The sequence below is a fragment of the Mirounga angustirostris genome, unplaced genomic scaffold (assembly GCF_029215605.1).
Source record: "Mirounga angustirostris isolate CCGP_5_RB_7025 unplaced genomic scaffold, mMirAng1.0.hap1 SCAF_6, whole genome shotgun sequence".
In the NCBI taxonomy this organism is placed as follows: domain Eukaryota; kingdom Metazoa; phylum Chordata; class Mammalia; order Carnivora; family Phocidae; genus Mirounga; species Mirounga angustirostris.
In genome coordinates, this window is record NW_026991714.1 from 55,191,281 (window position 1) to 55,216,373 (window position 25,093).

The 25,093-nt window shown below is 38.5% G+C and overlaps 1 protein-coding gene across 1 annotated transcript in view; it reads right to left on the reverse strand.

The window, feature by feature from the left end:
• Positions 1-8,850, reverse strand: part of FMO2 (flavin containing dimethylaniline monoxygenase 2) — a 35,544-nt gene extending 26,694 nt beyond the window's left edge. Inside the window, exons 1-2 of the mRNA XM_045877468.3 lie at positions 8,810-8,850; positions 8,307-8,444 (exon numbers count right to left, since the gene is read on the reverse strand). Of these exons, the coding sequence (XP_045733424.1) occupies positions 8,307-8,438 (132 nt within the window). The 5' untranslated portion in view covers positions 8,439-8,444; positions 8,810-8,850. The remainder of the gene's footprint in view (positions 1-8,306; positions 8,445-8,809) is intronic.
• Between the last annotated feature and the right edge of the window lie 16,243 nt (positions 8,851-25,093).

A 25,093-nucleotide genomic window follows, 5' to 3' on the forward strand; every position in this document is an offset into this window, starting at 1 on the left:
GCATCGGGCTCCCAGCTTGGCGGGAAGCCTGCTTCTCCATCTCCCACTCCCCCTGCTTGTGTTCTCTCTCTCACTGTGTCTCTCTCTGTCCAATAAGTGAATAAAATCTTAAAAAAAGGAGAAAGATTATAAGGGTAATATTTAATCTACTAGAGGGAGCAAGCTTATATAGCAAAAATAGATTACCTTATTACAAATGTGAATTACAAAAACTTACTAATTAGTCATTTTCATTGTGAAGCATTATTATATTGACCTCTACCAATCAATATTTTGTTCACATGGCTAGTTACTCTAAGCAGTTGGAAATAATAAAATTGTATTTCTTTAAAAATATTCTATCATTCCAAATTTTTACTCTTTCAGGTGGACCTTATATCTATCTGCTCCATTGCTTGAAATGAGTAAGACAAACTATTTTTATGTTCTTGTCCTACAGTTTGGGATAAAATTGTGGTTCCCAAATACCATTCAGGGGACCAGTTGCATTATAAGAACTCAGGGGAGCTTTGAAAAAAAATATAAAGTCCAAGTAGGTCTGGTTTGGGTCCAGACATCTGTATTTTAGAAGTGCTCCCCTGCTGATTCTTATGCATATAAACATGGGGAGCCACCACATTTATTAGACCATCACTGCATTCTGCTCTCTCTCCATTAGCTGGTATCTCTAGATCTCTGTCTTTGATCATCAATAGTGACCCCCAGTTAAACTCCCTGACCCCAATATTGCCCACTTTCTTTACTGCCTTCAGGGTAAAGAGTATATTCCTTGGCATGGGACACACATTTCTCATGATGAGACCCTGGCTATCTTCTCTAGCCTCATCAGTTACCACCCACCAGTCTGCATTCTTCATTCTATCTGTATCACATGACTTTATCTTCTCTAAGTGTGTCAGGCTTCTCGAGCTTCTGTATTTTTGCACATGCCACTTGCTCTGCCTAGAACACTCTTTCTCCATATTCACATGCCTGATCTCTGCTTATTGTCAAGACAAATGAAAGCATTACACCCTCTAGGAAGCTTGCCCTATTCTGTACTGCATGAGATTCTGTGCTTTCCATAACACTTAGTGTAAGAACCCTTACAAAATTGACTCTGATATGGATTTTCTTTAGTATTTCCTCTCATGAACTATAAGCCCTGAGACTGTGGGAGTGTTGTGCATTTTTAGTACTGTGAAAATTAGCAACAGAAAACCTCACTAAAATGGAGTTGGGAGGTTTTGGCCCCAACACTTCTTGTCAGTTGCAGACCCAGCAGGAAGAGATGGGCTTGACCTTGCATATGGATACTACTCTACTCTTCCATCTGGAGGAAGAGATGCTTTCCTCATCCTCCTGGGAAACAGTTCAGCCATTGAAAAGCTACCATACCCCAAATTCCCAGTTTACTCCAATGGACTTTTAGTTTATAACAGTCTCCCAACTTACCCCTTTTCTCCTTAAAAAAAAAAAAAAAATCCCTTTACTTTTTTCCCTGACTTGCCTATGGTTTTGCCACAGCTTGTTTGTCCCAGATTGCAATTCTCTTTTATTCCTGAGCAAACCCATCGTTTGCTGGTAAAATCTTATTTTATTTTTAAGGTCAACAGTACCTAGCATATGCCTGGGATATTGTACAAAATCATTTAATATGTTGAAAGAATGAAAGAATATGTAATGTTAACCAGAAGCATTTTTCATCACTGCAAATAGGGCTTAATGATACCTAAGTGGACATTCAGTAGCATAGTGGGAATAAGTAAATGTTTTGCTAGTAGTATGCTATAAACTTTTTTCTGTTCTATTACATGCAAACATTACTTCTTTAAAAGTATTATGGCAAGTTAACTAATGTATATCTTAAACTACTGGTGAATAGGCTTAATTAAGGACCATGCATAGTATTTTATATTTCATTGCCTGGAAAGTTACAAATATCTAATATGTTAAACTTGCTTCCATTAAATGGGCAGCAAGGTACAAATGTCTAAATTATATTGAATTATGCTGTGATAGATTCTTGGGTTAAATTTACCTAAGGGAATGCCCAAAAGTAAAACAAGGGAAAGGAGGTTATCTCTTCTGGAGAGCAAATGGCTGTTCTAAACCAATGAAGAGGAGCAGAGTTTGCCACTCTAGAATATGTCCGTTTAGCATGGGGATTATTTTAAACTGGTTTATTTATTTTTATTTAAATTCAATTAGCCAGCATATAGTGCATCATTAGTTTTTGATATAATGTTCAATGATTCATTAGTTGTGTATAACACCCAGTGCTCATCACATCACATGCCCTCTTTCATGCCCATCACTCAGTTAACCCCATCCCCCCACCCACCTCCCTTTCCTCAACCCTCAGTTTGTTTCCCGGAGTGAAGAGTCTCTCATGGTTTGTCTCCCTTTCTGACTTCTTCACATTCAGTTTTCCCTCCCATCCCATATTGTCACTTGCACTATTCCTTATGTTCCACATATGAGTGAAACCATATGATAATTATCTTTCTCTGACTGGCTTATTTCACTCAGCATAATACCCTCCAGTTCCATCCACATTGATGTAAATGGTGGGTATTCATCCTTTCTGATGGCTGAGTAATATTCCATTGTATATATGAACCACAGCATCTTTATACATTCATCTGTTGAAGGACATCTCAGCTCCTTCCACATTTTAGCTATTGCAGACATTGCCGCTATGAACATTGGGGTGCATGTGCCCCTTCTTTCACTACATCTGTATCTTTGGGGTAAATACCCAGTAGTGCATTTGCTGGGTCATAGGGTAGCTCCATTTTCAACTTTTTGAGGAACCTTCATACTGTTTTCCAAAGTGGCTGCACCAGCTTGCATTCCCACCAACAGTGTAAGAGGGTTCCCCTTTCTCTGCATCCTCGCCAGCATTTGTCGTTTCCTGTTTTGTAAATTTTAGCCATTCTAATTGGTGTAAGGTGGTATCTCATTGTGGTTTTGATTTGTATTTCCCTGATGGCAAGTGATGTGGAGCATTTTTTCATGTGTCTGTTATTTTTAAGAAACAGCAGACACAGGGGAAGCTCTGAAGACTGAGTAGAAGTTACCCTTCTGTAAGAGATACTTACATGTAGAAGGGAAATCTCCACTTGTAAGGGTGTCCCCTCAAAGTACCAGGATGAAGGGGGTGAGTCAGTCTCTAGAAACTCTTATCAAAGGAGAAGGCAATGACTTAAATCTGCACAACAACCTTCCCCTTACTTACTGCTTTTCCTGGTCACCTTCTGTAACTGACTCCCCACCCTCAACATCTTCTTTTGTCTTTAGCTGAAGATGGTATTTAAAGTGATGGCCACTTCAGGGAGTTGCTCAGTTTTCCTGGGTCTCTCCCATGTACAGAGGAGATAGACATGTTATTAAATGTTTGTTCTTTTTCCTCCTGTTACTCTTTCTTATATCAGTTTGATTACTAGACCAGACAAAGAACCTAGAAGGGAAGAAGGGGAAACTTTTCTGTGCCTACACTGGTCCTGTATAATGCTAAACTTCAAGTGAACAGAATGTGCTGTTAAAAAGAACAAGCTGTTTGTGGGTGTTCTCAGTCAGTTAAGCATCTGCCTTCAGCTCAGGTCATGATCCCAGGTCCTGGGATGGGCCCCACATCAGGCTTCCTGCTCAACGGGGAGCCTGCTTTTCTCTCTGCCTGCCACTCCTTCTTCTTGTGTGCACGCTCTCTCTCTCTATTGGACAAATAAATAAAATCTTAAAAAAAGAAAAAAGAACAAGCTGTTTGAAACAAAAGAGAGACTGTGAGCCATAGGAAAGATAAACAGGAGTGCATGTTCAGGTCAGTGCAGAGATGGTATCATGTGGGAAGTTCCATTTGGTGCTACCCCAGGTGTCTGTTTCACATTTTTATCTTCCTATTTTCAACATTTAAGTCAATAGTTTTGATGGACACAAGTACAGATGATCAAATTTGTGTGTACCCAAAGCATAGAATTGAAAGAATTGAAATAGAATAGACAGAATTGAAATTTCAAATAAACATTTCTTGACCAAGGATAAAACCAACAAAATACTGTTTAACATTCACAAATGTGATTTCCTATAAACTGGATTAAAAATTCAGTTTCATAAGGATAGAATAATAGTGACCCGGGTCATCAATGGTTCAAATAAAAAAGACCCAGAACTTTTTTTAAAAAAAGATTTTATTTATTTGTCAGAGAAAGAGAGAGAGCGAGAGAGAAAGCACAAGCAGGGGAAGCAGCAGGAGGCTTTTTTTTGAGCAAGGAACCCGATGTGGGACTCAATCCCAGGACCATGGGATCATGACCCAAGCCGAAAGCAGATACTTAACCAACTGAGCCACCCAGGCATCCCAAGATCTAGAACTTTTAATTGATCTCAAACTCAATATAAATGATTAGAGTTATGTGAGACAAAGCATGATGGAGAACTTATGTATATTTAATTTCACTATTGTGGCTACTTCTAAGACCTATCAACCATTTATTAGTCACTATGGGTAAGCCATTTACCCTTGGTTTTCTTATATTTAAGTTGAAATTAATAATAAATAATGTAAAAGAGTATTGTGAGTATAAAATGATATAATTCATGTGAAAATAATATGAATGATAGCTTTAATTTTGCAAATGCAGAAAAAGCTAATGCAACATTAAATTTGTTTTAGTAGGAGCCAGACCATTCAGGCCAAGTGAAGCGTCAGTCATAGAGGGCAATTGTTAGAGCAGTTGATTATAAATTCTTTGAGGGCCGTGATTGTGTCCAATTCATTCTCCATTGTCTAAAGCAATGCCAAGCACCTCTTTAGTTCTGAAAAATATATATTTTATAAAAATAAATTGGTTTGGAATATTGGATCTTGTGGGAGTCACATTTTAAGAGAGAAAGTAAAATTTCAGATTGAATCTAGAGGAAGGAAACCAAGATGGAGAGATATTTAGAGACTATTATATGAAGATTAATTAAAATAATTGAGTATACATAGCTAGGAAAAGATATATTTATATCCAAATGTAAAAAACAAACAAGCAAAAAACCAATGTATATTGGTAACTTTCCTGTGAACGCAGGTATCAGGAACAATGAAAGAGGCAGAGAAGATTAGTGGCTAAAGGAAGATAGTGCTTTCCTCTCTTAACACCTCAGTAAGATGATCAACTATGCGGGTTCAGGTATCTTACAGACCTTCATTTTTGTGCTTTTTCCACCACCTATGTTCCCCTGGACAAGTTGTTCATTCCAAATCTCAGCTTCCTTTTCACATGTCCTTGAGGATAATCATAATACCTACTGAAGGGGTTTAGGACAGCCCCCCGCCCCAAACATGCACTTTGGTATGAGGATTATTTTGAGCTGGAAGTACTTGAGATCTGATGGGCTCAAGAGAAACTTTTGTACTCCCTTAACCACACAGAAGAATCTAAATTGTGGGTATTTCCCAGAGTAAGGGTTATTAACAGAGATAAATTTTATCTGAGTGACCCATCTGAATGGTAGGGCAAGTATCTAATTACCAAGCATCTATTCTTCTTATGGCCCTGTGAAATGTATTCCTTTCCTCTGAAGTCCCAGAACCACACCCCCTTCTCCTTAGTTCGGAATGACATACACACCTCATTTTGCCTGTCTTTGGAATTCACGTCTATGTGGATTCCCTGTGCTACACCTGTTAAATTTGATTTTCTCCTGTTAATCTGTCTTACGACAATCTGACTCAGTCCAGCTGGAAGGACTTTTGAGGGGGCAGGAGTTCTTGCTTCCCCAACACTACTTTTTAGGAGTATTGTGAAGAAAAAATAAGAGGATGCATGGCAAGTACTTTTCCATTGCTGGAAAAATGCTAAAAATATGTTAATTACCCACCCTGCCCATGTTCCAAAGTTGCCACTAGGGGCTGCTGGAGAACCTTTCGGAAGAATTCAGCACTCTGAGCTGGGCATGGGGCAAGGATTCTTAAATTTTGTTTTAACTTGTCAGCACTAAATATATTAAGTGACCTTAGAAGGATTGTGTGTAAATATAGAAATTAAAGAATAACCTATTTCCAAAATTGATTCTGGATGGTAGAGTACTGAAGAGGCAAAGCTTCCTGGGGGAGTGTGCATGGTGGCTCCAGCATCCTTTTCAGTACCTCTTCCCTTGGGCAGCCCAGTCTGTTGGTAATCAAGACCTTCACATGGCTCCAGTGGCCACCTGTGAAATTTTGCATCCTGTATGTTTCACATTGCGGGAGATTATTTGTCTTGTTTGAGTTGAGAAAATTGTTTATGTTTCTTTATTGGACATAGTTTTGAGAGGTTTGAAATGTGATATTGTTACAGGTTTCAGGAAATTATATACTTAGCATTTTATATCTAATAAGATTTAATTAATTCAAATTGTAATCTAACTTTTCTAACCCATAGGAAGATATCTCTAATTCTGAAATATTAGACACTGGGAACTGTGTAGGAAAAATATTTTGGGGCAGAAAGAAATCCTCCTGGAATTCATCAAATCATATTTTGCCAGATCATTCAAAATAACTCTCACCTCTTCTGTTGCCAAATTGATGATAATCAAGTAAGGGACATTAGCCTTTTTGATATTAAGTCCCAGATCAGGTAATAAAAGAGTAAAAATTTATTATTAAATACTAATTTGTTATAACTTCACATTTCTTCCTTAGGTTAAAAAATCTACCTGCGGGGAAAAAAACCTCAGTGGAGTCTCTTTGTGAACCTAGAGTTGAACAACAACAAAAAATACATCTTTGGTTAAGACAGGAATGACCACCTTATTATATCACCCTCTCAGGAAAAGCTATAATGTTTCTAATGATCAGCTGTTAGTAAGCAATGAATGTAATTCAAGCTGTTTTTCCAGTTTCCTCTCTGCAAGTTACCTGTCCTATATAAGGATCAACATCTCCATCATTAGCTCTGATTGTGTTTGTATAGTTGAATGAATAGATTTTTATTCGGCTTATAGGCAGAGCTCTTTGGATGGTCTCTGCTGATGTCAGAATCTGCTTTTAGCATATTCAAACCTTTTGCTTTTGTCTAGAGTGTTCTCACCTGTTCTATCCCTCACTTAGATGTACCTGATACACAATCCTAAAGTTATTGCTCTGGAGTTCTGAGCTGGAACTTCTGTATAAACTTTCTGAGCAAAAATGCAAGTTGGGCATGGTTATAAGTAGGGGGTTAGCTGTTTAGAAGTCATAGAGACCTGGGTTTGAATGCCAATTCCTCTAGCTGTGTGACCATGATCAAGTTATTTAACTTCCCTCAGTTTCTGTTTGCTTATCTATAAAATATAAATATAATTATTGTAGCTAACATTTATTGCACTCTAAGTTTTTTACATGAATTATCTCCCTTAATCTTCAAAACAGCACTGTGAAATAATTACACTATTCTATTATTATCCCGGTTACACTTAGAAAACTAAGACATAGAGATGTAAATAAGTTTGCCCAAGATCTTGCACTGAGGAGGTGGCAAGCTAGTACTTAAACTCAAAAGACTGTGGGAAAGAATAATTATGAATCCATACAGCTGTCTATCTATATATCTTTCTAATTTTTATGTAAAAACTGTTGAATGGATAGCATTATCAATATTTAGATTTGGCTAATAGAATGAAATGAATGAATATATTTAATAATATCTTTTTATTTTATTTTATTTTTCTTAATGATTTATTTATTTATCTGAGAGAAAGAGAGAGAGCATAAGTAGGAGGGGCAAAGGGAGAGAGAATCTCAAACAGACCCCACGCTGAGCATGGAGCCAGATATTGGGCTCGATCTTAGGACCCTGAGATCACAACCTGAGCTGAAACAGAGTTGGACGCTTAACCTACTGCACTACCCTGGCACCCCAATAATATCTTTAAAGAGTTTCCCAGCAGTTACCCTAGAGTGTCATCAGTAAAGCTAAGCAAACAAACATGGTTTATTTGTCAGAGAAAAATAGTCAGTAGTAGTAAGAGCACACTCTCTGAAAAAGCAGCTGCTCAGTGATTGGAATGGAAGTGACATCTTGAAAAGAATTTCTGTCACTTCTGTTTTGTAATATGCTCTCCAATATTAGTATGTGGCTTTGAGAATCACAAGAATGTGGGCTGGAAATTGCAGGATCCATAAGGAAAGGTCCTTTGCATGCCTGGGTTGGCCACCTGGGGTAGGATAGTAATGATCTGGGAGAGATGACAGCCTATTTCTTTAGTTCCTGTGTAGCTGCATGAGATAAGTCTGATCAAAGTTGCTTAGAAAATCCCCAATAAGGCCCATCTGTAGGCACAATCTGCTCAAGAAACATGAAGATCTTACTTACTTTGAACCTCCACAGCCCTCCAATATCTTCAGTTCGCTCAAAGCAAGTGGGCTCCAGCCCCTCATCCACACAGCACTTCAGAGAGACCAGGCCACTGGCCCCGGCTCCAATCACTGCCACCTTCTTTGCCATGGTCTTCTGTCAAGAAGTTGATCAATCAGTACTGCTTCACTGGGACAAGAGGTAAGAAAGCTCTCACAGTGTGGTCAGTAATCAGCTGGAAACACCGTAGCAGTGGCAATATAATAATAAGCAGGAACTTAATAAAACACTTCACTAGTCAAGTCACAGACTCCTCATCCCTTTCCTTGGAAGAGGCCAAATTGTTTCACGGACTTGGCTGCAGACTTTGTTTATGATGTCTTGGTTTAGCATTTAAAACCAACTCATTTAACAATGCCAAACCATTTAATAACGTAGTGCCATATGAGCCAAATCTCTCTACATTCTTTGGCGTGCTGAGCATTTCCTTTTCAGCTACTACCCCCAGCTATTATCCTCACCTTCCTTTTGCCTTTTGGTGCTGTCCCTTTGACACAATGGTTTTCTCTGTTGGGTGTGGGCTGGGAAGCAGTCAGAAGTGCTTTAAATATTGGAGGAGGCCGTGAGAAATAGGAGGAGCTTCTCACTCCTTCAGCATTTTGCAGCCTGAAACTCCTGGGCCTTCCTTAGGAGCTCTGAAATTAAGCAAGAGGCTTATATTCTGAGGTCCAGGATAATGATCTTTACAGTAACACCATTATACACTTACACATATCATACACATAGTATAAAAAAAACCTTTTTATAATGGATGTGACCAATGTTCATCAACAAAGCTGCAAATATGAATAAATAAAGAAAGAAGTTAAAATTATCCCTAACCCCACTGTACAGAGATAATTATAACCAACATGGACATTTTAGTATATCTTTCCAGATATTTGTATATCTACACATATACATACCTGAACAAAAATGGAATGACACTCCAAGTGTCATTCCCAATTTGACTTTTCACTTTCTGGTATATCAATACCTTTATATCTATAGCAACACTTTAATGGCTGCATGAATTCTATTTAGTTGATGGATTAGTTATCTATCTAACAAATCTTCATTTCTACGAGTTAGGCACTATTTTTGGCATATGACCGTACGCAGATGAACGAAACAGATTATGTCCCTGGTCTCCTGGAATTTACATTTCTGCTCTGGCCTGGCTTTCTTAGACTTGACAACATCCAGATCCTTGCATACTACGCTCACATGTTCCTAGATTACTTACCCTGCCCAGAACTATATCTGATCTTCATGTTTCTGCTTGTGTGTGTGCTGGTTTAGACAAACCTACTGGGACGGCCAAGATCTTCCTGTCCATTGACCTCTTTTTGGCTTGATATAGAAATGACTAACTTATTTTTCATAAATAAAACTTCTTTTTATTTTGGATAACTTCCTTTTGTTTACAATCTCAGTTATTGGCACTAACAATTAAGAAGTCTAAATCAAGGGGCTGGAAATCTTTGTGTATCTTGGATATTGTCTAAATGATGAAGATGAAGGACTATGTTGTTCAACAAGACCAGTGGATCTAAGGACCCTGAGATTTTTTTTTATTTTTCTTTATTTTATTTTTATTTTTGTTTTATTATGTTACGTTAATTGCCATACATTACATTAGTTTTTGATGTAGTGTTCCATGATTCATTCTTTGTGTATAACACCCAGTGCTCCATTCAATACGTGCCCTCTTTAATACCCATCACCAGGCTAACCCATCCCCCGAACCCCCTCCCCTCTAGAACCCTCAGTTTGTTTCTGAGTCCATCGTCTCTCATTGTTCGTCTCCCCCTCCAATTTCCTCCCCTTCATTTTTCCCTTCCTACAATCTTTTTTTTTTTTTTTAACATATAATGTATTATTTGTTTCAGAGGTAGAGGTCTGTGATTCAACAGTCTTACACAATTCGCAGCGCTTACCAGAGCACATACCCTCCCCAATGTCTATCACCCAGCCACCCCATGCCTCCCACCCCCCACCACTCCAGCAATCCTCAGTTTGTTTCCTGTGATTAAGAATTCCTCATATCAGTGAGATCATATGATACCTGTCTTTCTCTGATTGACTTACTTCGCTCAGCATAATACCCTCCAGTTCCATCCACGTCATTGCAAATGGCAAGATCTCATTCCTTTTGATGGCTGCATAATATTCCATTGTATATATATACCACCTCTTCTTTATCCATTCATCTGTCAATGGACATCTTGGCTCTTTCCACAGTTTGGCTATTGTGGACACTGCTGCTATAAACATCGGGGTGCACGTACCCCTTCGGATCCCTACATTTGTATCTTTGGGATAAATACCCAGTAGTGCAATTGCTGGGTTGTAGGGTAGCTCTATTTTCAACTTTTTGAGGAACCTCCATACTGTTTTCCAGAGTGGCTGCACCAGCTTGCATTCCCACCAACAGTATAGGAGGGTCCCCTTTCTCCACATCCCCACCAACATCTGTCATTTCCTGACTTGTTAATTTTAGCCTTTCTGACTGGTGTGAGGTGGTATCTCATTGAGGTTTTGATTTGGATTTCCCTGATGCCAAGTGATGTTGAGCACTTTTTCATGTGTCTGTTGGCCATTTGGATGTCTTCTTTGGAAAAATGTCTGTTCGTGTCTTCTGCCCATTTCTTGATTGGATTCTTTGTTCTTTGGGTGTTGAGTTTGATAAGTTCTTTATAGATTTTGGATACTAGCCTTTTATCTGATATGTCATTTGCAAATATCGTCTCCCATTCTGTCAGTTGTCTTTTGTTTTTTTTGACTGTTTCTTTTGCTGTGCAAAAGCTTTTTATCTTGATGAAGTCCCAATAGTTCATTTTTGCCCTTGCTTCCCTTGCCTTTGGCGATGTTTCTAGGAAGAATTTGCTGTGGCTGAGGTCGAAGAGGTTGCTGTCTGTGTTCTCCTTTAGGATTTTGATGGACTCCTGTCTCACATTTAGGTCTTTCAACCATTTGGAGTCTATTTTTTTTTAAAGATTTTATTTATTTATTTATTCATAAGAGACAGAGAGAGAGAGGCAGAGGGAGAAGCAGGCTCCCCGCTGAGCAGGGAGCCCGATGAGGGACTTGATCCCAGGTCCTGGGATCATGACCTGAACGGAAGGCAGATGCTTAACCATCTGAGCCACCCAGGCGCCCCTGGAGTCTATTTTTGTGTGTGGTGTAAGGAAATGGTCCAGTTTCATTCTTCTGCATGTGGCTGTCCAATTTTCCCAACACCATTTGTTGAAGAGACTGTCTTTTTTTCAATGGACATTCTTTCCTGCTTTGTCAAAGATTAGTTGACCATAGAGTTGAGGGGCCACTTCTGGGCTCTCTATTCTGTTCCATTGATCTATGTGTCTGTTTTTGTGCCAGTACCATACTGTCTTGATGATGACAGCTTTGTAATAGAGCTTGAAGTCCGGAATTGTGATGCCGCCAGCTTTGCTCTTCTTTTTCAACATTCCTCTGGCTGTTTGGGGTCTTTTCTGGTTCCATACAAATTTTAGGATGATTTGTTCCATTTCTTTGAAAAAAGTGGATGGTATTTTGATAGGGATTGCATTAAATGTGTAGATTGCTCTAGGTAGCATTGACATCTTCACAATATTTGTTCTTCCAATCCATGAGCAAGGAAGGTTTTTCCATTTCTTTGTGTCTTCCTCAATTTCTTTCATGAGTATTCTATAGTTTTCTGCATACAGATTCTTTGCCTCTTTGGTTAGATTTATTCCTAGGTATCTTATGGTTTTGGGTGCAATTGTAAATGGGATTGACTCCTTAATTTCTCTTTCTTCTGTCTTGTTGGTGTATAGGAATGCCACTGATCTGTGCATTGATTTTATATCTCTGCCACTTTACTGAATTCTTGTGTGAGTTCTAGCAGCTTTGGGGTGGAGTCCTTTGGTTTTCCACATAAAGTATCATATCATCTGCAAAGAATGAGAGTTTGACTTCTTCTTTGCCAATTCGGATGCCTTTTATTTCTTTTTGTTGTCTGATTGCTGCGGCTAGGACTTCTAATACTATGTTGAATAGCAGTGGTGATAGTGGACATCCCTGCTGCATTCCTGACCTTAGGGGGAAAGCTCTCAGTTTTTCCCCATGGAGAATGATATTTGTTGTAGGTTTTTCATAGATGGCTTTTATGATATTGAGGTATGTCCCCTCTATCCCTATACTCTGAAGAGTTTTGATCAAGAAAGGATGCTGTACTTTGTCAAATGCTTTTTCTGCATCTATTGAGAGGATCATATGATTCTTGTTCTCTCTTTTGTTAATGTATTGTATCACGTTGATTGATTTGCGGATGTTGAACCAACCTTGCAGCCCAGGGATAAATCTCACTTGGTCGTGGTGAATAATCCTTTTAATGTACTGTTGGATCCTATTGGCTAGTATTTTGGTGAGAATTTTTGCATCCATGTTCATCAGGGATATTGGTCTGTAATTCTCCTTTTTGATGGGGCAAAAATGAACTATTGGGACTTCATCAAGATAAAAAGCTTTTGCACAGCAAAAGAAACAGTCAACAATACCAAAGGACAACCGACAGAATGGGAGATGATATTTGCAAATGACATATCAGATAAAAGGCTAGTATCCAAAATCTATAAAGAACTTATCAAACTCAACACCCAAAGAACAAAGAATCCAATCAAGAAATGGGCAGAAGACACGAACAGACATTTTTCCAAAGAAGACATCCAAATGGCCAACAGACACATGAAAAAGTGCTCAACATCGCTTGGCATCAGGGAAATCCAAATCAAAACCTCAATGAGATACCACCTCACACCAGTCAGAAAGGCTAAAATTAACAAGTCAGGAAATGACAGATGTTGGCGGGGATGCGGAGAAAGGGGAACCCTCCTATACTGTTGGTGGGAATGCAAGCTGGTACAGCCACTCTGGAAAACAGTATGGAGGTTCCTCAAAAAGTTGAAAATAGAGCTACCATATGGTCCAGCCATTGCACTACTGGGTATTTACCCCAAAGATACAAATGTAGGGATCTGAAGGGGTACGTGCACCCCGATGTTTATAGCAGCAGTGTCCACAATAGCCAAACTGTGGAAAGAGCCAAGATGTCCATCGACAGATGAATGGATAAAGAAGAGGTGGTATATATATGCAATGGAATATTATGCAGCCATCAAAAGGAATGAGATCTTGCCATTTGCAATGACCCGGATGGAATTGGAGGGTATTATGCTGAGTGAAATAAGTCAATCAGAGAAAGACATGTATCATATGACCTCACTGAGATGAGGAATTCTTACTCTCAGGAAACAACCTGAGGGTTGCTGGGGTGGGGGGTGGGGTGGGAGGGATGAGGTGGCTAGGTGATAGACATTGGGGAGGGTATGTGTTATGATGAGTGCTGTGAATTGTGCAAGACTTTTGAATCACAGATCTGTACCTCTGAATTAAATATATGTTAGGAAAAAAAAAATAGCAGGAGGGGAAGAATGAAGGGGAAATCGGAGTGGGACATGAACCATGAGAGATTATGGACTCTGAAAAACAAACTGAGGGTTCTAGGGGGAAGGGTGGTGGGGGGATGGGTTAGCCTGGTGGTGGGTATTAAAGAGGGCACGTTCTGCATGGAGCACTTGGTGTTATGCACAAACAATGAATCATGGAACACTACATCAAAAACTAATGATGTAATGTATGGTGATTAACATAACAATAAAAAATTTAAAAAAAATCAGTTGCATTTCTATATACAAACAGTGAGCCAAGGAAATGACAAAAGGAAATGATAAAAACAACTTCATTTATAATAGCATCAAAAAGAATAAATACTTATGATTTAACCAAGGAGATGAAAAACTTGTACAATGAAAACTATAAAACATTGCTAAAAGAAATTAAAGAGGACAGAAATAAATGGAAACACATCCCATGTTCATGGATTGGGAGGACTTATATTGTTAAATTCTAATACAATAAACATTTTTTTGGAGAAATAGAAAAACCCATACTAAAATTCTTATGGAATCTTCAAGGAACCTTGAATAGCCAAAACAATCTTGAAAAAGAATAAAACTGGAGGATTTATGTGTCCCGATTTAAAAAACTACTACAAATCTACAGTAATCAAAACAGCATGGTATTGGAATAGAGGCAGACATATAGACCAATGGAATAGAAGAGAGAGTCCAGAAATATACCATTGAATATATGATCAAATGCATTTTGACAAGGATGTGAAGTCCATTCAGTGGGGAAAGGAGAGTCTTTTCAACAAATGGTGTTGGGAAAATTAGATATTCACATGCAAAAGAACAAAGGTAGATCTTTACCTAACACCATATACAAAAATTACCTCAAAATGGATCAAGGACTTATATGTAAGATCTAAAACAATGAAACTCTCAGGTGAAAACATAGGACAAAACTTCATGACATTGGCTTTGGCAATGATTTCTTGGATATGACACCAAAGGCACAGGCAATGAAAGAAAAAATAGGCAAATTGGACTTCATAAAAATTTTAAAAATTTGCATATGAAGAAACACTGTCCACAGAGTAAAAAGGCAATCCACAGACTGTGAGAAAATATTTGCGAATCCTGTATCTGATAAAAGATTAGTATCCAGAATATATAGAGAACTCCTAACACTCAACAACAAAAAACATGCAACCTAATTAAAAAATGGGAAGGATTTCAACAGATTTTCCTCCAAACAAAATACATGGATGACCAATAAGCACATGCAAAAATGCCAATCATCACGAAGCATTAGGGAAATGCAAATCAAAACTATGATGAGATACCATCTCACAGCCAGTAGGATGGCTACTATCAAAAAGCCCAGAAAATAGCAAGTGTTGGTGAGGATGTAGAGAAATTGGAACTCTTGTGAACTGTTGGTAGAAATGTAAAATGGTATAGTCACTGTGGAAAACAGTATGGAACCTCCTCAAAAAATTAAAAATAGAATTACCATATGACCCAGCAACTCTACTTCTAGGTATATAACCCAAAGAATTTAAATCTGTGTCTCAAAGAGATGTTTGTACACCCATGTTCACAGCAGTATTATTTACAATAGTTAAAACATGGAAGCAACTCAAGTGTCCATCAACTGATGAATGGATAAACAAAACGTTTATATATTTTGTGTATACACACACACACACACACACAAACGTATATATGGAATATCATTCAGACTTAATAGGAACGGAGTTTTGTAGCATGCTACAATATGGATGAACCTTGAGGATGTTATACTAAGTGAAATAGACATGTATTAAATGACTCCACTTACATGAGGTACTTAGAGTAGTCAAATCATACAGACAGAAATTAAATGGTGGATGCTAAGGGCTTGAAGGACGGGAGAATGGGGAGTTATTGTCTAATAGAGAATTTCAGATTTACTAAGTGAAAAGCATTATGGGGATGGACAGTAGTGATGGCTGCACAACAATGTGAATGTATTTAATACCACTGAACCCTGCACTTAAAAATGGCTAAGATGGTAAGTTTTATTTTATTTTATTTTATTTTATTTTAACTCATTAAGCAAAACAAAACAAAAACTAAAACTAAAACAAAACAAAAACTAAACCATGTCTCACTCCCTGAGGACAGGAATTACTGAGCTGGGAGGACAAGTTCTCTCATTAAGTTGCTTTGGACCTTAGGCAAATGACAAACTGAACAAGTTTTATTGTCTTTACCATGACTCAGTTTCTTCTGTTTGAATGAATTAATCTGTATCTCCTGTGTGATGTATACAGTCCCATCACTTCTATATGCTCTATATTTCCTGGGGCAGTTCAGATAAGGAAATGTTCTTTGGACCAGATTTTTTAAAAATAGCTTTATTGAGATATAATTCATATACTATATAATTCACCCATTTAAAATATGAAATTTGGTGGTTTTTAGTGTATTCACAGAGTTGTGTAACCATTACCACAACCAATTTTAGAACATTTTTATCACCCCCAAAAGAACTCTTGTACCCATTAGCAATTACCCAAACACCCTTGGTCATAGACATCCACCAATTTCTGTTTTCACTTTCTGTTGCTATAGATTTTCCAACTCTGAACATTCCATAAAAATGGAATCATATATGTTTTTTTTGTGTGTGACTGGCTCTTATTTTGCTTAGCATAACGTTTTCAAGGCTTATCCATTTATAACATGTGTCAGTATTTCCTTTTATTGATGAACAATATTTCATTGTATAGATACTGCAGCTTATTTATCCATTCACCAGTTGATGGACATTCAGGTTGTTTTTACCCTTTGGCTATCATGAATAATGCTGTTATATGTATTCATGTGCAAGACTTTGCCTATCTCTGGACCAGAGTACTAGAATGAGAATATAATAGAATAATGGTATACTGTTAGAATGACAGTAGGGCTATCCCAAAGTTGGAGTTATGGAGCTTCAACACCATGTGGGCAACCCCAACAGTTGGATATTTTTCTATTTTACTTTTTCCTCTCAGGGAAGGACTAAATGTTCCTTTTTGCTATATTCTCATTTCTACTTTTGTATGCTGGAAGCTAAATCATAAATAAAAAGAAGCTCACATATCATGCAACAACTGGTTTTAAGCCTAAGTTGGTCTAGCTCCAGATTTATGAAAAATCAAAGCAAAACAAAAAACCAATGCCAAACATTTCGCTAGTTCTGAAGGATCACAGCTTTGCTAAAACACTCAATTTATATTTCTAAACAAAACATTTAATCCTACAAATAGAGTTGAATACTATGAGAAATGATCTGTGTACAAGATTATTCATTGAAGAAAAGTGTCAGAACATTGGAAACAAACAAAATGTCCATTAGGAGACTAGTTCAATAAATTACAGTGCCTGCATGCAGTTGGATAATATGCAGCTTTTAAAAGAATGAGAAAGTTCTCTGTACACTTATTGCCACTTATTATTAAATAAAAAAGCAAGGTATAGAACAGTGTATATATTTTGCTGCACTTTGTGTAAGACAAGGGGAAATAAGAAAGTACATTTTAATTTTCTCATATTTGCATAAATAAACTCTGAAAAATTATTCAGGACATTAATAAAAGTGACTACCTGAGGGGACCAGAGAGAAGATGGGGACTAAAAAGGAGATCAGGACCTGGGCAGATAGAGGTCAGGAGTGAAAGCAGGATTTTTCACCTTTATTTTAAAGTTTTTGAATCATGAAAATATATAATTATTATAACAAAACAAACACACACATAAGCTCAACGCTTATTATTAGTCCATGATCAAAACAACATCTTCATTTAGGTTACTTCCTCCAGGCTTGCCTAAGTAAGGTGTGAACACTTGTCCTGCATTATCATTGCTGAAACATGGGACAATAGGGGTGCCTTGGTGGCTCAGTTGGTTTAGCAAGCAACTCTTGATTTCGCTTAGGTCATGATCTCAGGGTTGTGAGATAGAGTTGGTGTGGGGCTCTGCACTGAGCATGGAGCCTGCTTAAGATTCTCTCTCTCCCCCTGCTCCTCTCCCCACTTGTGCACCCCCCCACATGTTCTCTCTCTCTCTCAAGAAATAAATAAATGAAAGGATAGGCAATGAACTAAAGGACAAAGGGAACAGTGGGAAGGTCTGCTTTAAGAGGCAAATGATGGGCGCCTGGGTGGCTCAGTTGGTTGAGCGACTGCCTTCGGCTCAGGTCATGATCCTGGAGTCCTGGGATCGAGTACCGCATCAGGCTCCCTGCTCAGCGGGAAGTCTTCTTCTCCCTCTGATCCTCCCCCATCTCATGCTCTCTCTCTCTGTCTCATTTTCTCTCTCAAATAAATAAATAAAATCTTTAAAAAAAAGAGGCAAATGATATAGTCTCAATTCAGCAAGATAGAAAATGACTGTATCTGTCAAAATAGCAGTTTTCTCAGTTTCAAACTATTCTAAGGTCTAGTCTTTGCAGAACACTTGTTAAAAGTAAATGGTAATGGTCACCTTTTTAAGAATGTCCTGCCTCCACTTCCAACTATCAAACTCCTACCCGTCTTTGAGGGTCTTGCTGATCACCCCAGCCAGAAATTAGAATTTATGGTTGCTACTGTTGAATTGAACCTGCACAACCTGATTACAGTACCTATTAGATTGCTCCTTTACAACTAATCACTAACTCCAGCTCTATCAATTTGGTTTCTCTCAAACTTGTCCTCTTCCTTATTTCTGCTACCATCGGAGGTTAGATCGTCATCACTTTGAACCGGAAGTCTCTCTCGTCTCCCTACTCTCTGTGTTAGCCCATCACTGCCAACCACCTTATCACTTCCCCTCATTCATTCTTCACACTACAGGTGTAATTGAGAAGACTCTAGGTTAGATATAGTGGACTGAACATATATTTCTCTCTGCTTCCTTTTGAATTCCCACAAAAACGAGAATTAAAAAAAAAAAAGCCTAAAGGATACCAAAAACAAGAGAGATTATAGTTGAGAAGAAATGTCAGCACGTTTTCTGAAGATGGGAAGTGAGTTGATGAGTCATCAGAAATGAGAGAGTTAACTCTGAGTGCCTGCAAGGGGGATGCTAACACCTAAAGGTGAATTTATACCACATGAAGTCTGGAGGCTTAGGGGTTGGAGGCATCAGGAGCTGCAAAGGTGTTAGTAAAAAGACACAATATGAGTGGTTGAAAGTTTGTTTACAGAACAGATATTTCTCACCTCCATCCTGTACAACTGCGGGAGGGACATTCCTCCATCCTGGATGGATACTGGAGGTTTGATCTTTGTAGAAATTGAACTGATGAAGTTCCGGATCTAGAGATTTGAAAAGCCTCCAAACCAGGGCACTTCCCCATGGAATTTACTGCAGGGATAAAAATAAAGTCCCATGACCTTCCAGAAAAAGAGATACAAGTCATGTATAAAAGACAGAGAAAATAACTTGAATTTTTGATGGTTATCTTCTCTGCAGACACATCCATAACTTCTAATCCTACTATATTTTGTGTAATTTAAAATTATATAGTTTGTAAGTCAAGATAATTTTTGGTCTATTCTTAAATATTCTAAAATACATGCTGGGATTATAGATCATGCTTTATTCTATGAGAATATTTCATGGGTAGAAGACTTAATTTGTAGAAATTAAGGTGGGGGGATAAAGTCAGTTAACTGGTATAACAACTGAATGAAGAGTTATTTTAATTTGATTTTAATTTAATTTTTATTTTTTAAAAAGATTTATTTATTTATTTGAGGGAGAGGGGAGGGGGAGGGAGAGGGAGAGAGCATCTCAGACGACTCCTCCTCAAGTGTGGAGCCCAATGCAGGGCTCCATCTCATGACCCTGAGGTCATGACCTGAGCCAAAATCAAGTTGGTTGCTTAACCAACTAAGCTACCCAGGCGCCCCTGAATGAGGTTATTTTAAAAAAATTGATGAATATGTCTGTTTACTTAGTAAATATTTATTGAGTATAAAGCATGTGCCAGGTATTGCACATACTTGTACTCCCGGACAAATTGTTGCGCAAAGTCTTTCAAGAATGTTCTTTAAAAAATAAGTAATTGTAACTAGCACATTGTCATGGGAACATGACTGCTTCCAAAGTATTTAAACTATTTTGTATTTTATAGTAGTTAAAGCTATCTCTTACAATTTTGTTGATGGTATCAAAGTTCATGGAACTCCACTTCTATAGATAAAATAAAGGGACACTTCAGCCAAAACTTTCTTGAAATTATCACAACTTCAGAACTGTTGAAAATAAGGCCTAGATTATTGCAGTGGCCTTCTGACTGATCTTGTTTCTACTCTTGCGCACTTAGAATAAATTCCCCACCCTGAAGCCAGATTTTTTTCTTATATTGTTAATTTAATTTAATTGATACCACTTCCCTGCTTAAAAGCCCCCATTGGTTTCCCATTAAGATTTTTTGTCTTTTAATATTTGTTAAAAATTTTTTTAGACCAGTTGCATTTTGTCAGGTGTAACATATTTACAGAACAAAAGAATGTTACAATATATGTAAATGAAACAGTGAAATCTAATCAACAATAAGCTCTGTCACAACCAGATATCTAAAAGGAATGTGAACACCTGCATAAGTTAAGAGTTTTAAGATAAATAGAGGCCCAGAATTATAACACATCCAGAAAAGAAATGTGGAGAAAATCCCTAAATTTCAGAACAAAATTCAAGCTTTTAACCACAGCCTTCTTGGCAGTAAGTTCTAGAGAAAGCAAAGTGACTACGCTTTTGCTCTTTGCTGTGCTATTTCTCTTAGTTGCAAACTTCTTTGGGTCTCCTCTAACCTTTCGAGGCTGCCTTTGATTTCCCCTGACAGGGCACAGTTATGACACATGGAAAATGTGCAAAGGTAGTTGTTATGGATAATTGTCAAATGTTTTCAGTAGAGGATCCTTTATTTGTTGACTGAGATGATAGGTGTGAGGATGCTGGTTGCAGAAGCCAGAGAAAACAGAATCGTTTCAATAATCAAAGAGAGGAAAGTTGGTGGGGAGAAGACAGGGGAGGCAGTTGGTTTGGAACCAGGGGATGGAGCAGCTGTGGGAAGAGCTGAGAAGAGGGTGGGGGTGACATGTCATCAAAGAGGAACTTTGAGAGAAAAAAGAGATGTCTAATGAAGATTTTTAATTAAGTTTTGCCTTATAGGGTCAGGTATATTTCTTTGTTTTCCCACAGAAACATCTGAATTATTTGCTAACACTTCAGAGAATTAGATGTATTTTTAAGGAATAGTAGGAACAAGAACAGAGGTTGCCAACAGAATTAATTTATTTAGGAATGCCTGGGTGGCTCAGTTTGTTAAGTGTCTGCCTTTGGCTGGAGTCATGGTCTCAGGGTCCTGGGATCGAGTCCCACATCAGGCTCCTTGCTCAGCAGCAAGCCTGCTTCTCCCTCTGCCTGCCACTCCCCCTGCTTGTGCTCTCTCTTTCTGACAAAGTAAAATGAATCTTAAAAAAAAGAATTAATTTATTTACTTTAAGGCAGTACAATGTACTCCATGCTCAGATTTGCATATGTGCATGGAGGGAGGAGTGCAGGATGAATATGTATATCTTGTGCCTTGATCTTCTTTCTCCTATTCCTCTGGATGTCTCTGTTTTCAGAACTTGGTGACTTAATAGCTGCAAATAGCTAAGGAGACAGAGATAATACAGATTATTTGTAAGATTTTAAGCCTTATGGACCAACCTATACTAGGAACAAGAGCCTTCTCGGGGTAGCCTATTTGAAATCCAGTCTTAGAAGTGGTGCTAGGATACCTGAGGCAGCAGAATATGAAGGTTGGATCTAAACAATAGCAAGAGTGAGAACCAAAAACTAGATGTGGGGCCATAAGAACAGAGCTGAGATTTATGGCAGAGAGAAGATGGCTTACAGCAGAATGAACGTTTGAACAGGTGGAGGTCAGATGTAGGAGAAGACCCTTCTTGAAGGATATGATTCAGGAGTGGTGGGAGGCTCTGGCCAGACAAATGCTTCTCCATCTGTTGACTGGTACATGAAATCCCACTTTTGGGTCTTTATCCATTTCATTTAGGTGATCCTTTGATACTTCTGTCCCTCCTGTTGTGTAAGCACAGGGCCTCACATGCTGGTTGCTAAATCCTGATAAAATCTAGATGACCAGGGGATAGGGATGCCAGATAAAATACAAATTCTGCACAGTTGCACTTACTCTAAAACATTATTTATTGTTCATCTGCATTTTAAAATTAACTGGTTGTCCTGTATTTATATTTGCTAAGTCTGGCAACTTTGTCTGGAAAGGGTTATTAATCATTTAAAACTGAGTGTGGGGGCGCCTGGGTGGCTCAGTCGGTTAAGCATCTGCCTTTGGCTCAGGTCATGATCCCAGAGTCCTGGGATGGAGCCCCACATCAGGCTTCCAGCTCAGCAGGGAGCCTGCTTCTCCTTCTCCCTCTACCCATCCCTACCTCTCGTCTCTCTCTCTCCCACTCAAATAAATAAATAAATAAATATCTTAAAAAATTGAGTGTAAATTAATTTGTCAGATTTGTTTTCTATGGAAAAAGAAGTCAGGATGATGGCCTTCAGAGAAAGTCATTATGGAGAAAGAATAAATAACCAAAAAGCAGAAGTTATCCAAGGGGGTGATAGTGGAGATGTGTGTGGGGTGAAGGGTATCTGTGACAAAGGGAGTAGCATGGCCAAAGCAGAGAAGTGAGAATCATAATGGTATGAGTTTAGGAACTAGGACCCAATATCGGGAGTATAAAGAGGGAAGCAGGGAGAAATAAGAATGAGAGAGAAGGCCAGTTCATGGAGGCCCTTGTATGCCCTCGAGCTTGGGCATTGTCCAAAGAGTGATGGGAAGCTTTTGAAGGGTTTTGAGGATGGACTCGCCAAGCCACACTTGCAGCAGTGTGGACGGTAGATGGGGGTGACAGGGTATTAACTTCCTTATGTTTACTTTGCCAGTAGAATGATTGATATGCAATCTGCCTGCTTCACTCATGTATTTATGAGTCTAGTCCCTGAAGGCATCCAGGTTGGGATGTTTAAGGATTTCTGTAATGCATTAAGGCAGGTTTGTCATATGAGTCAGTCCCTTAATAGGTGCAAAACTCATCAAATGCTTAGCAGTGTGGGTTAGTGAAGGCCCTGTGATGAAGTAATTCTTCAAATGCCTGAAGATGACTTTTTTTTTCCCCCTGCAGGGAGGAGTACCTAACAAACATAGACATTAAGGCTCTAGTTATACTTCTTTTATGTAAGGTAAGAAAAGGTAATCAGTGAAGCTAAACCTTATTAAATCTAAGCAGAGGACCATTGAATGAGCTCGTAATGTAAGATGTAAACTTTAAATTGCACAGGAATTTCAGTTATCACTTCCTTGTGGCTTTAAAAAACTTTCCCCTAGTATTCATTTTGCCTCCAACTATTTTTTTTTCCTAAAAGCCATATTAGAATACTGCATCCAGATACATCTTTGTTGATTATAGAAGTATTATATTACCAGGTTGTGGTCTTATCTCTTTAAAGAAATCAGTAGACACAGCCCAGGGTGTTATGTCCAAGGGGCTGCCATTGGTCCCAATAGCAGCCTGGTAACTTGGTCTCTTCATTCTAGATCTTCTACTCAAAGCCCAGATACTTGCTAAGTCTTCAGAAAGAGAATCTCCCTTTCACTGCTGGGTCCTGCTTTCTTCCCCAGACTCATCCCTTGTCTTTCCCCCTCCAACTCTCCCTGAAATCATGAAGAATTTCCACCATTTCTTCAAATCTGCCCTGCTTCTTTGTATCTCCTGAACTTTGCAGATGGTCTCTCAGTAGGGATGGTTCCTTTTGTTCCCTCCCATGACATGAAGAATATAGTCCGCATCAAATGACACTTCCTCAGAGAAACCTTTCTAAAAATTCCCTGGAAAAATCTTTCTTCCCTATACACTACTCCCTTCACATCTCTTTCCTTTATAATCTTGATCATATCTTGCTGTGTATTATATATGTACACATATATGCACACCCCTCTCTCTATATACACACGTCACATATAAAGTAGGTAGTACTCTTTGGAAATTTGACTAAATGCACTGTGCCTACCATATACACATATGTATGCATATGCATATTGTATATATGCATGTATACGTATGTATTTATGTACACTTACATGCATTACAGACATATAAAGTGAACAATGCATGTAATCATATTTCTGAGGAGTATTCCCATATATGAAGACTATTTTATGGGTGGTGATGTAAATATGTCCTTTTTGTTCTTGATGCCCTCATGTGCTGTTGTTTATTTTTATTATTATTTTTAAGATTTTATTTATTTATTTGACACACAGAGAGAGATAGCGAGAGCAGGAACACACAAGCAGGGGGAGCAGGAGAGGTTGTGGTCTTATCTCTTTAAAGAAAGAGAAAGCAGGAGAGGGAGAAGCAGGCTTCCCTCCATGCAGGCAGACCAATAGGGGGCTCCATCCCAGGAGCCTGGGATCATGACCTGAGCCAAAGGCAGACTCTTAACGACTGAGCCACCTAGGCACCCCTCATGTGCTCTTTAGAAGAGATGGTAGGAACTGGTCAAATAGCTCTTGGAGAGAACTCTGGATTGGAGAGGGAGGGGCAAAGGGAGAGAGAGAATCTTCAAGCAGACTCCCCACTCAGCATGGAGTCCGATGTGGGGCTCAATCCCAAAACCTGGAGATCATGACCTGAGTCAAAATCAAGAGATGGATACTTAATGGACTCAGCGAACCAGGTGGGCTGCCCATTTTATTTTGCGTAATTAGTAAAGATGATGGGAAGGGACAAATGTATGTCTATTTATTACCTAGGACCAAGTACACAGAGGTTGTAAGTAACATTCCATCAAATTTAGTTAGTGAAAAGTAATGTGGTTGTCCATTTAATTTGCTAAAGATCTAATTGGTTTTATTTAATGATTCATGAATTGGGCAGCATCCCATCTAGCAAATCGAAAAGAGCTCTGAAGAGCTGTACACAATGAAAGGGCAGCCAAGAGGTATAAGCAGTATTGTATAATCCTCTGTGTTTATGTCTCCCAAAGCAAGTATCCATTATATTTTTAAAATAGTTTTATTGAGGTACAGTTGACATGTAGTAAGCTACATAAATTTAAATGTACAATTAGACAAGTTTTGGCATATGCATACATCTGTGAAACCATCACCACAATCAACATAACAAATGTATCCATCACCCTTCAGAATTTCCTCTACCCCTTGGTAATCCCTCCTGCCTACCTTTCCCTAGCTCCCAGCTTCCCACCATCCCTAAG